The sequence below is a fragment of the Leucoraja erinacea genome, chromosome 6 (assembly GCF_028641065.1).
Source record: "Leucoraja erinacea ecotype New England chromosome 6, Leri_hhj_1, whole genome shotgun sequence".
NCBI classification, from domain to species: Eukaryota; Metazoa; Chordata; class Chondrichthyes; order Rajiformes; family Rajidae; genus Leucoraja; species Leucoraja erinaceus.
Genome location: NC_073382.1, coordinates 664,144 through 679,977, shown reverse-complemented (window position 1 = coordinate 679,977; position 15,834 = coordinate 664,144). Strand labels below are relative to the sequence as shown.

At 46.3% G+C, this 15,834-nt stretch overlaps 1 protein-coding gene across 3 annotated transcripts in view; it reads left to right on the top strand.

Annotated features, from left to right (window-relative positions):
- Positions 1–14,115, top strand: part of LOC129697821 (interleukin-5 receptor subunit alpha-like) — a 41,546-nt gene extending 27,431 nt beyond the window's left edge. Inside the window, exons 8-10 of one of the 3 annotated variants that reach the window (XM_055636456.1) lie at positions 4,104–4,200; positions 10,361–10,451; positions 10,891–14,115. In XM_055636456.1, the coding sequence (XP_055492431.1) occupies positions 4,104–4,200; positions 10,361–10,451; positions 10,891–10,959 (257 nt within the window). In that variant the 3' untranslated portion in view covers positions 10,960–14,115. Of the gene's footprint in view, positions 1–1,708; positions 3,522–4,103; positions 4,201–10,360; positions 10,452–10,890 lie in introns of those variants that run through there. The other 2 variants (XM_055636457.1, XM_055636458.1) reach the window with 2 other exon arrangements.
- The last annotated feature ends 1,719 nt before the right edge of the window (positions 14,116–15,834 follow it).

Below are 15,834 nucleotides of genomic sequence, written 5' to 3'. Positions count from 1 at the left end.
ACTAAAGATAAAGAGACCATGAGTCATTGCATTACGAGTATGGAGATATCCAGTTTGGACGAAGATAATTTCATATCGATATCTGAAGTGTTTACGCATGGAACTATGCCTGTTGGTCGTCAAAATATACCAAGACATGAAGAATTAAAACAATGGCCTTACCTGAAGGATGTCAAGATGTCTGAAATAAATTCTAGTGTTGATCTACTTATTGGAATGAATGTTTTGAAGGCTTTGGAACCAATACAGATTGTTTGGAGCCAAGGTGAAGGACCATATGCTACGAAAACCCAACTTGGATGGGTTATCTATGGCTCCTTGAAAAGGAACCACGAAATCGGAAATCAGATGAACTGTCCTGCAATTGCTATTAATCAACTGTCTACTGATGAATTAGAAAAGCCGGTGATGAAATCATACAATCATGACTCTAATGAAAGTACCAGCATGGAATCTGAAGAGATGTCGAAAGAAGAGTTGAAGTTCATGGATGTTATGAACTACTCAGTGAAAACTGATGGACACTGTTGTGGGGACTTACCTTTCAAACAAGAAAGTGTTAATCTGCCAAATAATCATAGTATGGCAGAGCAATGTACACAGACTATGAATCGCAAGTTTGATGAGAATACTAAGTTTAACGAAAGAAGAATCTATTTGAAGAATAACTTCTTCAAGGATGATTGCTTAAAATCTAGGTCTACTGAGCAGGAAACAATTCTACCAGTAGAACATCTGACCTCTCTTTGCAATAAGGGAGGATTTATACTTTCGAAGTGGATCAGCGACAATTGTGAAAGCATTCCACTAGATGACAGAGCCAAAGAAACCAGAGAGTTGGACTTGGACAGACACGATCTGCCAATGGAGAGAGCATTGGGAGTTACAATTGTGATACAACTGAAGTACGTTGACACTGAAGAAAATTCTGCGAATGAAGTTTCCAGAGAACTGACAGTGAACCGTTTCTTAAGCGAGAAGTGATGGATCAATGAACTAAAATCTCTCTGCAAGCCAGAGAGAGAATGGCCAAAACTTGAGCTGGGATTTGAAACCTCTGCCAATGATCCAGACAATAAATCAAACTTAACGGTGAACTTTATTGTTAAAGATCCTGTCATTCTTTTGAAGGATTTTCATATTTCAACATTACTGTTACAACACATCAATGAGTTGATCGGACATGGAGGAAGATGTTTCATGCTATCAAAGCTTTGGACTATATAATAATAATAATAATAATAATAATAATAATAATAATAATAATAATAATAATAATAATAATAATAATACATTTTATTTATGGGTGCCTTTCAAGAGTCTCAAGGACACCTTACAAAAATTTAGCAGGTAGAGGAAAAACATGTAAGGGGAATGAAATAAATAGTAGAAACATGACTAGTACACAAAGTAAAGACATAATTCAATACAAAACACAATATGAGGCAATTAATGCACATATGAAAAGGGAGGGGGACGTGGGGCTAAGGATAGGCAGAGGTGAAGAGATGGGTCTTGAGGCGGGACTGGAAGATGGTGAGGGACACGGAATTGCGGATCAGTTGGGGGAGGGAGTTCCAGAGCCTGGGAGCTGCCCTGGAGAAGTCTCTGTCCCCAAAACTGCGGAGGTTGGACTTGTGAACGATACGACTTTGAACTAAAAGCACTGTTGTAATAATATTAATAACCATGCTGTGCTTGTTTCTAGAAGGCGAAAGTGAAGATGGAAGAGTCCATGAAGAATTGTGATTGCAGATTTATAGTGCATGCTATTTTTTCCTCGTTAGTATAGTGTTTAGTATCCCCGCCTGTCACGCGGGAGACCGGGGTTCAATTTCCCGACAAGGAGCCACAGGGGTTTATTCTCTGACCTTTTGCTTTTGATATATGTTAAGCCTTTATGCCCACTTTTTTAACGTTTATTCGCAATTACCTCGTTATATACTCGGAACAATTAGGGCCATTTGGCCTGTTTTGCATGTCATTGAAGATGGCATGTGCCTTTAAATTTTAGACTGCCCGTTATATTGTGGGTGGGATTTATGATTTTGGGCGTGTTTGGAGTTAGATGCTTGCGCAGAAGTTTAGTTTTTAGATTAGTTTGGAGAGACAATGGGGAAGTTTAACCCTTCTACCATGCGGGCCATGCGGGCCACATGCCAGATCTTGCCAGTGTTACGGAGTTTTCTAATGTCTAAAGTAATAAGCTGTAGTTCGAAGAAGATTATAGGAACGAGTCGGAAGAAATTTGGATGTATATCACTGTTTTCTATTAACAATAAAGCATTTATTCATCAAAAGACTGTGTTTTGAAGCCATATGTGAGAAGAAGCTCTGAAGGTCTCTGTGAGTGAGCTTGCATGCGTTTAGAAGACACCCCCTTCAATCATTCTCATCCAAATAGCGGCTAGAGTGCTCATTACCTGAAAGATATGAAGTCTGCCGCTATATTAGTGATGGGCCTGTCCCACTTAGGCAACTTTTTAGACGACTGCAGGAGACTTTGCAGTTGCCACATGGTCAACACATTTTTGTGGGTGGTTGTCGGGGAGTTGCCTTCATGGTCGTGAGGAGTTTCCACATTCTGGGAACTAGTCACGGCCTCGTTATGGTCGCCACAAATTTTCAACATGTTGAATAATTAGCGGCCACTAGAATGAAGCCACCATGGAGTGTAGTGAGAATTCTCGAGCCTTAGGTGGGTCACCAGGAGGACCTAGTGAGTTGCCAGCAAAGATCATAGAGTGGAGCGAGATTTGTTCACTCCGCAATAAAGCTGTAGTAGGTGATGGGTAATCTTCAGCGCCATTTCCGTAACCGGCTTCTGTCATGGCGTTGAGCTAATTCAGGGAGATTCTGCTATAACAGGCCGAGAGATTAAAGGATAGGCACAAAATGCAGCGGGTCTGGCGGCATTTCTGGATAAAAGGAATAGGTGACATTTCTAGTCGAGACCCGTCTTCAGACTGAGTCTGGGGAAAGAGGAACAAGAGATATCGATGGTACTAAGGACAAATGAATAACCATTTAACCATATAACCATATAACAATTACAGCACGGAAACAGGCCATCTCGGCCCTACAAGTCCATGCCGAACAAATTTGTTTTTTTCCCCTTAGTCCCACCTGCCTGCACTCATACCATAACCCTCCATTCCCTTCTCATCCATATGCCTATCCAATTTATTTTTAAATGATACCAATGAACCTGCCTCCACCACTTCCACTGGGAGCTCATTCCACACCGCTACCACTCTCTGAGTAAAGAAGTTCCCCCTCATGTTACCCCTAAACTTCTGTCCCTTAATTCTGAAGTCATGTCCTCTTGTTTGAATCTTCCCTATTCTCAAAGGGAAAAGCTTGTCCACATCAACTCTGTCTATCCCTCTCATCATTTTAAAGACCTCTATCAGGTCCCCCCTTAACCTTCTGCGCTCCAGAGAATAAAGACCTAACTTATTCAACCTATCTCTGTAACTTAGTTGTTGAAACCCAGGCAACCCAGAAACCCAGAATGGAAGATATGCCTATATCTCCCGTTTCCCTTTCCCTTTCCCTTGACTGTCAGTCTGAAGAATGGTCGGATCTCGACCCGAAATGTCACCTACTCGCTCTTGGTGCCGGCGCTTCTCCCCTCTAACTCCGCAAAACAAAGACACACACACAGCAGTGTCCGGCAGATCGGTGCAGGCCGAGACACTCAGACAGTCGCCGTTCCAGTTGCAGGTTTTTGAGTCAACTGCCGGCAAGTTGGCAGTCGCTGGAAAAATCGCCTAAGCGGGACAGGCCCATGAGGCTTCTCATCTCCATTCGAAAGGTCCTTTTATTCTGAGGCTATGCCCTCTGGTTCTATACTCTCCCACTAGTCGAAATATCCTTTCCACATCCACTCTATCCTGGACCCTTGACCAGGGACAGGGCGAGGAAAATATGGAATCATATCTGTGATGCTGCCTGACCCGCTGAGTTACTCTGGCATTTTGTGTCCATCTTCGGGGTAAACTGGCATCTGCAGTTCCTTCTTACATGTGGAATCATGTCTGTTCTTGATCATATTGCACGTTTATTGGCTCAGATAGTAATGGAAGGCTTTGTATTTCCAGATCCTGATGGAAGGGATATGTCTTTCCCGACAATTGTGGCAGTGGTTGCAGTGATTCTCGTCGCACTCGTGTTGCTCCTAGTTTTGGTCTGCATGAAGTAAGTTGTTACTCTCACCTGTTTTAGTTTATTAGATGTCTAACCATGGAGCTGTATGGTTGAGAAGGATGTATTCATGTGAAGTTTTTATCAAGGAGCGTTAATTTGGCTTTGCTCTTCTGACTGCACCCCACACTCTTCTTTAGATGCCCCCCACCTTCAGCTCACTGCTGAATTATTTTTTATTCAACTTTCCTTTACATTCACCTACCTGGGAGATGGGTTTATGGAATGAGCTGACAGAGGATGTACAGGTCCACCGCCGATCTTCCGGCAACTGGCCTCCTTTAATCCGGACAATGCGCACTTGAAATCCACCCGAAAATGTGGTGGCCAGGCTGGGTGAGGCGGCCGATCTCGACCTCATCGGGACTTCCGCGGCTGATCGGCGGGTCGAATTCGCCCCCTGCGGCCGGGGCTCAGGAACTCTGGCCCAGCCGGAGCCGGCAGATCTAAGATACAAGATACAAGATACAATTTATTTGTCATTTGGACTCCTTGAGGTCCAAACGAAATGCCGTTTCTGCAGCCATACATACAAACACATAGACCCAAGACACAACATAATTTACATAAACATCCATCACATCGCTGTGATGGAAGGCGAAAAAAACTTATCTCTCCACTGCACTCCCCCCCCCCCCCCCCCCCCCCACCCAGATGTCAGAGTCAAAGTCAAAGCCCCTGGATGGCGATGGCGATTGTCCCGCGGCCATTAAAGCCATGCCGGGTGGTGCAAGGTCACACACCGGGTTCTTGATGTTAGAGCCCCCGGCGTGCGCTCGCATAGTCCCGCGGCCATTCCGAGCCGCGCGGGGCGGTGATGTCAGGCCCCGCTCCAGGAGCTCTTCGACCCCGCAACTCGGGCGGGAGAAGTTGCCGTTGCGGGAGCCCTGAAAAGCGGTCTCCCTCCAGGGACCCGCGGGCTCCCGGTGCCGCCGTCCGCCAGACCCGCAGTTGCAGCCTCCGAATCTCCGGAGGTCGGGCCGCAGCAACACTCCACCACCGCTCCACCCGCTCCACCCGCTCTGGACTCGGCCAGCTCCGCGATGGTGAGGTGAGTAGTCGGCACCAGAGCCCCCGGACTTCCTGTTGGAGGCCGATCCACGTTGCAGCCCCAATGACAACGGAGACCCGACAAAGAAAAGGTCGGGTCTCCCGTGCAGGGAGAGATTAAAAGTTACCCCCCCTCCCCCCCCCCCCCCCCCCCCCCCCCCCCCCCCCCCCCCCCCCCCCCCCACACACACACACACCCCAACAAAAAATAACAAAATCTACATAAAAACATAGACAAAAAATAATAAAAACGCAGACGGGCTGCAGAGGCCGTTGCTGACGAGAGTCGCGCCGCCTACCTATCTGTTCCCATAGCTGACTTCCGAGGCCGAGTTTGCAGGTCTGTATCTCGGCTCCCCAGCAGCCTAGGTGGACCGTTCTGGTATCGTTGGACTCCTCTCGGAGGTTGTTGGTCTGGCAAAACGGATAAACCAGCAAGGGTCTGGAACCAAGAGTGCAGAAAAATCAGTGCTGGACAACATTTCAAAGCCATTTGGACGGGTATATAGATAGGAAAGGTTTAGAGGAATATGGGCCAAACATGGGCAGGTTGGACCCGTGAAGATGGGGCATCTTACGTTGCATGGGCTAGTTGGGCCGAAGGGCCTGTTTCCATGTTTTATGACACAGTTACTCCATTTCAAATGCAGCTGTTTAAAAATGTTTTCCTCATGTCGTTTCCAGCTATTTAACACAATAGGATTAAATGGCGGCACCATGGTGCTGCTGGTAGAGCTGCTGTCTCACAAGCCAGAGACCCAGGTTCGATTCTGACCTCGGGTACTGTCTGTGTGGAGTTCTCACATTGTCTCTGTGATCGCGTGGGTTTCCTCCGGGTGTTCCACTTTCCTCCCACATCCCAAAGACAATCTGGGTCGAACTAACGTATGGGTGATGGCTGGTCAGTGTGGCCTCGGTGGGCTGATGGGCCTGCTTCCATGCTGTATCTGAACTAAAGTAATAGTGGGCTGAACTCCTCTAGGTTCGATCTTCTTTTTTCATAATCCCCTCTAACGTTTTTGCAAACAATAGACATAAGGCGAACTTGCGGCAAGGTGGCGCAGCGGTAGAGTTGCTGCCTCACAGCTCCAGAGACCCGGGTTCGATCCTGACCATGGGTGCACTCTGCACACAGTTTGTACGTTCTCCCCATGACCTGCATGGGTTTTTTCCAAGATCTTGTTTTTTTTTCCAAGATCTTCGGATTCGTCCCACACTCCAAAGACGTACAGGTTCGTAGGTTAATTGGCTTGGTGTCAAATTAAAATTGTCCCTAGTGTGTGTGGGGTAGTGTTAAGGAGCGGGGATTGCTGGTTGGCGCGGACTCGGTGGGCCAAAAGGCTTGTTTCCACGCTGTAACTCTAAACTTAACTAAACTAAACTGACCCAGAGTTATTTATAATCTCTTCAGCTTCCTTGGTTAGTCATGATTGCTTCACCCCTCCCATAGAACCTTTCTTCCTGGCTGGGATACACATTTGTGGAGTTTCATGAATGACCTCCAATCCACATTTCCCCCTGTTCATCATCAGCCTGGTCCATGACAGCAGGCTCTATCCTCGTTCTTTTGTAATTCTCTTTGTTTTAATTGATTCTCTTCCAAGTATTGCCTTATCGAGATAAATACAAACTTCTGTTGTAATGTGTTTATAGCTCCATTTGGGATCTTGTTCGAGTTCATGTATTGAAACCACTTCATTACGCTTCACAAGACCTTTGCTGGCTGACTCGCGAACATATTATTCTTGGAAGCTCTCGAATACACCCAGTAGATTTGTTCTCATAACTTGCCTTCCCTGCCAAATTAACCCAATCTACATCAATATAGACAATACAACAGTGTAGCACAAGAACTGGCCCTTTAGCCCACAAAGTCTGTGCTAAGCATGATACCACAAACCAGTTCTTGTCTGCCTGCACATAATCCATATTCCTTCACTCCCTGAATAACCATATGCCTCTCGAAAAGTCTCTTAAATGCCACTCTCATATCTCACTGCTTCAATAATTCTTTACTATCACATGCACATACAGTGAAATTCTAATTTTTGCATGCAGTTCAGTAAATTGTTACTGAATATGGGGTGGCATGATGCCTTAATGGTAGAGCTACATGCCTTACAGTGACAGAGACCCGGGTTCGATCTGTACGGAGTTCTTGTCTGTACGGAGTTTGTACGTTGTCCCTGTGACCGCGTGGGTTTTCTCCGAGATCTTCGGTTTCCTCCCACACTCCAAAGGTACAGATTTGTAGGCTAATTTGCTTGGCATGAATGCAATTTGGCCCTAGCGTGAGTAGGATAGTGTTAATGTGTGGAGATCGCTGGTTAGTGCGGACATGGTTGGCCGATGGGGTGTTTCCACGCTGTATCTCTCAACTAAACTAAATAATGCATAAGCACAATCCACAAATGAGTACAAATTGTACAGAAATAGTCCACTGAGACCATATACGGGAGCCGTCAGGTTTTCATACCATTTTCAGTCCATGTTGCTTTAGGTGCTGCGGGCCATAAAGGCCCGTTGTCATGACGACGTTGCAGGGTCGGCCTGGCCAAGTGAAGCTGTAGGCATCCTCCACCGCTGCTCCACCGTTCTGGGCTGCTGCAGGCCGCGTTCGGTCCGTGTGCTCAGTCTTTGAGAGCAGTGCCCAATCTAATTGAGCCCCAGGCTGCGGCAGGCCTCCATTGTTGGACATCTGGTGGCACTGTTGCTAGCTGCCTCCGCCCATGGTCTGGCTGTCTTTTAAAAAAATTTTGTTATGTTTAGGATGTGTTTTATTTGTTTTTTTAGGGTTTTTTTTGATATTTTATTTGGGGGGAAGCGGGTAGGGTAAGGGGAAAACCGGCCTTCAGTCGCTTCCTGGCGAGGATGCGGTTATTATCCAAGTCATGTCCTCGCCCCCCCCCCCTCGCGGCCTACCAGCTGGATTGGCACGGCCTTTCCTGCCAGGACCGAACAAGAGCTTCAACAGCGGCGGTGAGGCGCTGGAAACATCGCGAAGCGGGCGAGGCCTTCCTGGGATCGCCGCTTGGAGCTCCGGAGTGATGGGCCGCTGCTCCAACATCGTGGAGCTGTGGGTGCGGAGATCCCAACACAGTCGGCGCTGTCCTCAACATCGCGGTGTCCTGGGACCCTTTGCCGGGGGTCGCCAGCATGAACCTCCGCCCAGCGCGGCCTGTGGACATCGGGAGCCGCGGACTGCGGTGGAAGGTGGCCCACGAGAGGTTCCCGGCGAGGGGGCCTGAACATCGGGCCGCCTGTAGCGGCGACTACGGGGTGCTCGGGAGGCCCCGACCACGGGTGAACATTGGGGAACATCGGCGTGGAGGTTGACTGGACTTTGGTTCTTTCCCTCACAGTGGGGAACTTTGGTGCTGCTGTGGGGATGTTTGTGTTGTGGACTACTGTGTTCTGTGTTTTGTGTTTATTTTTTGTATGACTAAGGGAAAAACAATTTTGTTGTCTCTTCATTGAAGACAATGACAATAAATTAAATCAAATCAAATCAAATCAAACTGTCACCTTGATTCAGATCACCCAGTGAACCATCGTCCCTCTCCTCACCCAACCACCATCCAGCCCTTTACTCTGGGGGTGCTTCCACGGAAGGTAAAACCCTGGTTCTTCTCTCTTGCATCCACCGCTGCCATCTTGAACCACTCCCTCTCCTCTCTGATCCTCGGGGCAGAGCAGGGACCGGGCTCGGTGGCTCCCTCTACAGGCAGAATTCCCGGATCTGCGGCAGACAAGTCAGGCCTATTGCAGGGAGATAAAATTGGCACCACGTTGTGCCATGTGGCACAAGCCTCTGTGGGCCTCCACCACCCCTGGCATCTCATTCCAGGCACTCTCTGTGTAAAAAATACACTTGCTCAGCACATCCCCTTTAAATGTTTTCTCTCTTATCCTGTAGCCATGCCCTCTGGTATTTGATATTTCCGGCTTGGGGAAAAAGGTTCTGACTCTCTACCGTTTCTATATGTCTTGTAATTTTATAAACTTCTATCAGGTCGGTGAATCTCCTCAACACTTCGGTGTTGCAGAGAAAAAATAATATCTCTGAATGAATGTTTGAATGAATGAATGAATGAATGAATGTATGAATGCATGATTTGAATGATTGAATGAATTAATTAATGAATGTATGAATGCATGATTTGAATGAATGAATGTATGAATGAATGAATGGATGGATGAATGCATGAATGATTGAATGAATGAATCATTGAATGAATGCATGATTGAATGAATGAATTAATGCATGAATGAATTAATGGATAAATAAATGTATGAATTAATACTGTATTATCACATGTGACAAGTCATCGTGATATTCTATGTTTGGTGTACACAAGGTATGCAAAGGGTCAGCGCATAAAGGGCACCGATAAAGATACAAAGTACAAGAGACTTTCGTTTGTTCCCAGTAGCATTTCAATACAGTCACATACTGTAAAATATCGATCCATATATCAACAACAATGACCCATGCCTTCCTCCAGTAAATTGTTTTAAGAGATCGCTTTGTGGGTTATAGCTGTTTAAATGCTCAATTGACGTCTAGAGGGATTGTGCCTTAAACATGTGGGCGGCACGGTGGCACAGCGGTAGAGTTGCTGCCTTACAGCACCGGAGATCTGGGTTCAATCCTGACTGCGAGTGCTGTCCGTACGGAGTTTGTACGTTCTCCCTGTGACCATGTGGGTTTTCTCCAGGTGCTCTGGTTTCCTCTCACACTCCGGAGATGTGCAGGTTGGTCGGTTAATTGGCCTCGGTAAATTTGTAAATTATCCCCAGTGTGTAGGAGAGTGCTAGTGTACGGGTTAATCACTTGTCAGAGCGGACGCGGTGGGCCGAAGGGCCTGTCTCCACGCTGTATCTCTTAAAGTCAAGAAAGCCAAGTCAAGTCATGTAAAGTCATTGTCTCAGGCAGTGAATTGTAAACACCCTCTGGTTGAAAGATATCCTCCCTCGTCTCATTGTTTTATGCTGATGATCTGATCTGCTGCTCTTTAAACAGATGAGATAAGTCAATAAAGTTATTCCCATTTCCTAAAACTGTTGTGAAAAATAGTGATTTGGCATTTTGCATTCCCGCCAGATGTAAATTATTGTCCAAATTGTGTCAACCAATCCCCGATGCTGAACAGAAGTTCAAGGGGCTTTTTGAAGAGTGCAATGGTGATTTTCAGGTAACCAAGAGCATTAAAATATTTGCAAAAGAAACACATCCCAGGGCATCTGTTAAAACAATGGGTTAGATCGCTACTCCTGATTTATGCACATCAGTACAATCTCTGCCTCAAAAATATCCATTGGCTTGGTCTCCTCAGTCTTCTGTAGCATTGAATTCCACAGATTCACCATCCTCTGACAAAATAAATTCCTCCTCAGCTCCTTCCTAACGTTACGCCTTTTTACTCAGAGACTATGGCCTGTGGTCCTAGACTTTCCCACTTCCCATCTTCTCCACGTCCACTCTATCCAGGCCTTTCACTATCTCGATGGGGACAATGTGGTTTCCTTTGATGGAGCTCCCGGGAGACTCAGATTGTGTATCCGCCATCACCAAACTGCTCCTCGATTGCTTGTGTCTGCAGCAAAATAATCCCCATTTGTTTTCTCATTCAGAAATGGATTAACAAGAGTATCCAGCTGACGAATAAAGTGGAAGACAGCTCGTTGGCCACTGCAAAATAATTCCAAGAACCTTAAAAGAGACGTTGACACATTTCCTTCTGGTTTCATTATCGGCAATCCGTTGGTCTTCATGGAGGAGGAAGAGGGAGTTCTATTTAAATGGAGAATGCAAAAGAAAATGGTGTCTCGATTGTAGTTCATGAAACCTTTCTTTCTGCAAGTGGGTGCGTGTAGTAATGGCCCCACACTGGACTTTCCAATGAGCACAGGACTTTGGATGAAGTTCGCTAAAGTAGAGAGGAGAGAGAGACACGATTGGCTTCTTCTTTCCACGAAACTGTTTACAAGGATTTCAATTCAAGAGTCAAGAGCGTTTTATTGTCATATGTCCCAGATAGGACAATGAAATTCTTACTTGCAGCAGCACGACAGAATATATAGACATTGTACACTGTAAACAATTTAAATAAGTGAGAAAAAAAGTTCAGTGTGTGTACTCACACACGTACACATACAAAACAACACACACACACACACAAACAATGGATGGACGCCCAGAACATTTTTCCTAGCGTTGAACGTAGCAGATCAAAGACCGGGAGGGCATAGCGTTAAGGTGAGTGAGAGGGGCAAAGTTGAAAGGCATGTTTTTTTACATAGAGAGTGGTGGGTGCCTGGAATGCACTGCCAGATGAGGTAGTTGACTATCTTGGAAACTTTCCAATCAGGTTTCAGGGCCCACCACAGCACAGACTCTGCCTTGTTGAAGGTACACAATGACCTACTGCTCACCGTTGACTGCGGCGACTGTGCAATCCTGCTCCTTCTTGACCTCAGCGCAGTATTTGATACAGTCGACCACACCATCCTAATTGACCATCTCTGGTACGGGGTTGGTATTGATGGCACTGGCCTGAGCTGGTTCATCTCCTATCTCAAAGGGAGGAGTTTCTCTACTAACATAGGCAACTCTTTCTCCTCCCCAGCTAATCTCTGCTGTGGGGTTCCACAAGGTTCCATCCGTGGCCCCATTCTCTTCTCTCTGTATATGTTCCCCTTAGGCCAAGTCATTGAAAGGCACGGCATTTCCTTCCATTGCTACGCAGACGATACACAACTCTATCTCCCCCTGAAGCCCAAAAAACGATCAAATCTGCTTAACCTTACCCGCTGCCTCGAGGATATAAAGTGTTGGATGGCCCAGAACTTCCTCCAACTAAACGAGAGTAAGTCTGAGGTCATCCTTCTCGGCCCCTCGGACCCAATCAAAATGATAGCAGGCAGCCTTGGTAGCCTTACCCCACTACTCAAACCTCACGTCAAAAACCTTGGCGTGATATTTGACTCAGCACTGAAATTTGACAAACAAGTCAATGCCGTGGTAAAAGCCAGCTTCTTTCAGCTTCGGACAATAGCAAAAATTAAACAATTCCTCCACTTTGATGACCTTGAAAAGATAATCCACACATTTATCTCCTCCCGCCTAGATTACTGCAACTCCCTCTACACTGGCATCAGCCAAACATCCCTGTCCCGCCTGCAACTGGTCCAAAACGCCGCAGCGAGACTCCTGACGCACCCAGAACAGGGACCACATCACCCCGATCCTGGCCTCTCTCCACTGGCTCCCTGTGCGGTTCCCTGTACATTTCAAGACCCTCTTCTATGTCTACAAAACCTTCAATGTGCTTGCCCCCTCCTACATTAAAAATCTTCTCACCCACCACTCCACCTCCAGGTCCCTCAGATCGGCCGACTTGGGGCTGTTGAATATCCCGCGGTCTAGGCATAAGCTTAGGGGCGACCGCGCATTTGCGGTTGCAGCTCCTAGACTGTGGAACAGCATCCCCCTTCCCATCAGAACTGCCCCCTCCATCGACTCCTTTAAGTTGAGACTAAAATCTTATCTACATTCCCAAGCTTTTCCTGATGTCCACTGAGCGAGGGCTATATGTATATATGTATGTAGTTTGTTTGTTTATACTATTCTTATAACAAATGTAAAGCACTTTGGCTAATGAGAGTTGTTTTTTTAATGTGCTATATAAATAAATGTGACTTGACTTGACTTGACTTGAGTTGAGGCTGGGACTATCGCATCGTTTAACACCCACCAAGTTACCCCTCAGATTCCTATTAAATCTTTACCCCTTCACCTTGAACCTATGTCCCCCGGTCCTCGATTCCCCCACTCTGGTAGGAAAGATATTCTGTGCATCTACCTGATCTATACCTCACATGATTTTATACACCTCAATAAGATCACCCTCAACCTCCTGCACCCCATGGAATAGAGACCCAGCCGACTCAACCTCTCCCTGTAGCTCGGACCCTCTAGTCCCGGCAACATCCTCGTAAATCTTCTCTGAACCCTTTCAAGCTTGACAATATCTTTCTTATCCATCATGTTTCTTTTCTTTCTCATGTTTTGAACCGGTCTAACTTGTATGATCTGGATATAGAATAGAATAGTTTCTTTATTGTCATTGTAACATGAACCATGTACAACGAAATTTAAAAATGTCAGCCAGTCAGTGCACCATTCAAACATTTCTAAAAGCTAACGATACATACAAGGTAAAATATTAAAAGATAAACAACTAAAATAAATATCATGAAAATAGCACGCATAAACACCCAACCCTCCATCCTTCTGTCGATTTCACAGTGTACCACAGTCCCTTAGTATGTATCGCCCCTGCGTTCCTTGGCGGCTACATTTAGTGCTTTTATAGCAGTGGGGTAAAAACTGTTTTTTAATCTGTTCGTCCTTGTCCTTGTAGATCTGTACCGTCTGCCTGACGGCAACAGTTCAAACAGGGAGTGTCCGGGGTGGGAAATGTCCTTTATGATGCTCTGGGATTTTTTGGTGCAGCGGGAACTGTGTAAGTCCTCCAAGGTAAGGAGAGGGCAGCCAACAATCCTCTGGGCGTTGTCAATGGCCCTCTGGAGCGCTTTCCTCTGAGCCGCTGTGCAGCTGGTGTACCACACGCATACATAGTAAGTTAGTATGCTCTCAATAGAGCACCGATAAAAGGACAGCAGCAGTCTCTGAGTGATGTTATTCTTCCTGAGCACCCTCAGGAAGTGCAGTCGCTGCTGGACCTTTTTCAGCAGCGCAGTGGTGTTCACGCTCCACGTCAGGTCCTCCTCAATATGGATTACCAGGAAGCGGAAATCCGCCACCCTCTCTACACAGTCCCCTCTGATAGTCAATGGTACCATGTCCGTTTTATTCTTCCTGAAGTCTATTATTACTTCCTTTGTCTTTAAGGTGTTGAGGAGCAGGTTATTTTCTTCACACCACACTGTATAATTTCCAGTACGGGCCTCTCTGCATGTGGCTTCACCCCCACCTTGCAGTGCGATAACTCAGGGCAAGTCAGTCAATGCTTCTTCTGTTGCACATACTATTTGACCATACAGAGGCACCATTATTTCTTGTGTAGGAAGGGCAGATACAAAATGCTGGAGTAACTCAGTGGGTCAGACAGCATCTCTGGAGAAAAGGAATAGGTGACGTTTCGAGACCTCCCTTCACTCTGAGAGTCAGGGATGGTGGGACAAGAGAAGTTAATCAGTTGAGTTTATTGTCACGCTTGCCGAGGTACATGAAAAGCTTTTGTTGCGTGCAGAAGGTACACAACAAAGTAGAGACTGCATCGATGACTCGGGTAAGGTGGAGCCCACAATGGTCCATTGTTGGCAGGGGGCGAGGTGATAATGAGGGAATACAAATGAGGAAATCTGCAAGAGGACTGAGGTGGGGGAGGGATGGAGAGCGAGGGGATGCAAGGGATACCTGGAGTTAAAGAAATCAATATTGATGCCGCTGATAGACACAACATTCTAGAGTAACTCAGCGGGACAGGCAGCATCTCTGGATGGAAGGAACGGGTGACGTTTCAGGTCGACACCCTTCTTCAGACTGAGAGTCAGGGGAGAGAGAAGCGAGACATATGGAAGGGTAAGGTGTGAAAACAAGAGATCAAAGGGTACCAAGGCACATTTTAAAATGTAATCAGGAGGACAGACACACTGATCGGAGAACAAGGATAGGGGAGGGATGGAGAGAGAAGGAATGTAAGGGTTACTTAAAATTAGAGAAATGAATGGTCATACCGCTGGGTTGATAGCTGCACGAGCAAAATGTACACAAAATGTACAAAAGTATTTTGGTCAGGTATAAATGGGGCAAGGCCTGCAGATATTTCGCTCTGATCCTTTTATAGATTTTATTTAAGATTTTTCCTTTAACTGAAAATATTGTCTACACAATCATAATCATTTATTTATATTTGTATGTTGTTGTTGTTAATATGTAACATTTGAACACAAAGACTTTAAGAAGGAACTGCAGATGCTGGAAAATTGAAGGTAGACAAAAGTGCTGGAGAAACTCAACGGGTGCAGCAGCATCTATGGAGCGAAGGAAATAGGCAACGTTTCGGACCGAAACCCTTCTTCAGACGTACGGTGGGAAGGGGGGGGGGGGGGGGGGGGGGGAACGAAGAAAGGAGAAAGGAAGACGAGGAGCCCGAGGGCTGAGGGATAGCTGAGAACGGGAGGAGACCGCAAGGGCTACCGGAAATTGGTGAATTCAAAGTTTATGCCGCTGGGGTGCAGACTCCCCAAGGGGAATATGAGGTGCTGCTCCTCCAATTTCCGGTGGTGCTCACTCTGGCCATGGAGGAGGCCCAGGACAGAGAGGTCGGATTCGGAATGGGAGGGGGAGTTGAAGTGCTGAGCCACCTGGAAATCAGGTTGGTTAATGCGGACCAAGCAGAGGTGTTGAGCGAAACGATCGCCAAGACTACACTTGGTCTCACCGATGTAGATCAGCTGACATCTAGAACAAAGGATGCAATAGATGTTTGTTTTTATTACTCTTTTTTAATTATTATTTTCTTTCCTCTTTTTTGAGCCTTGGAGATG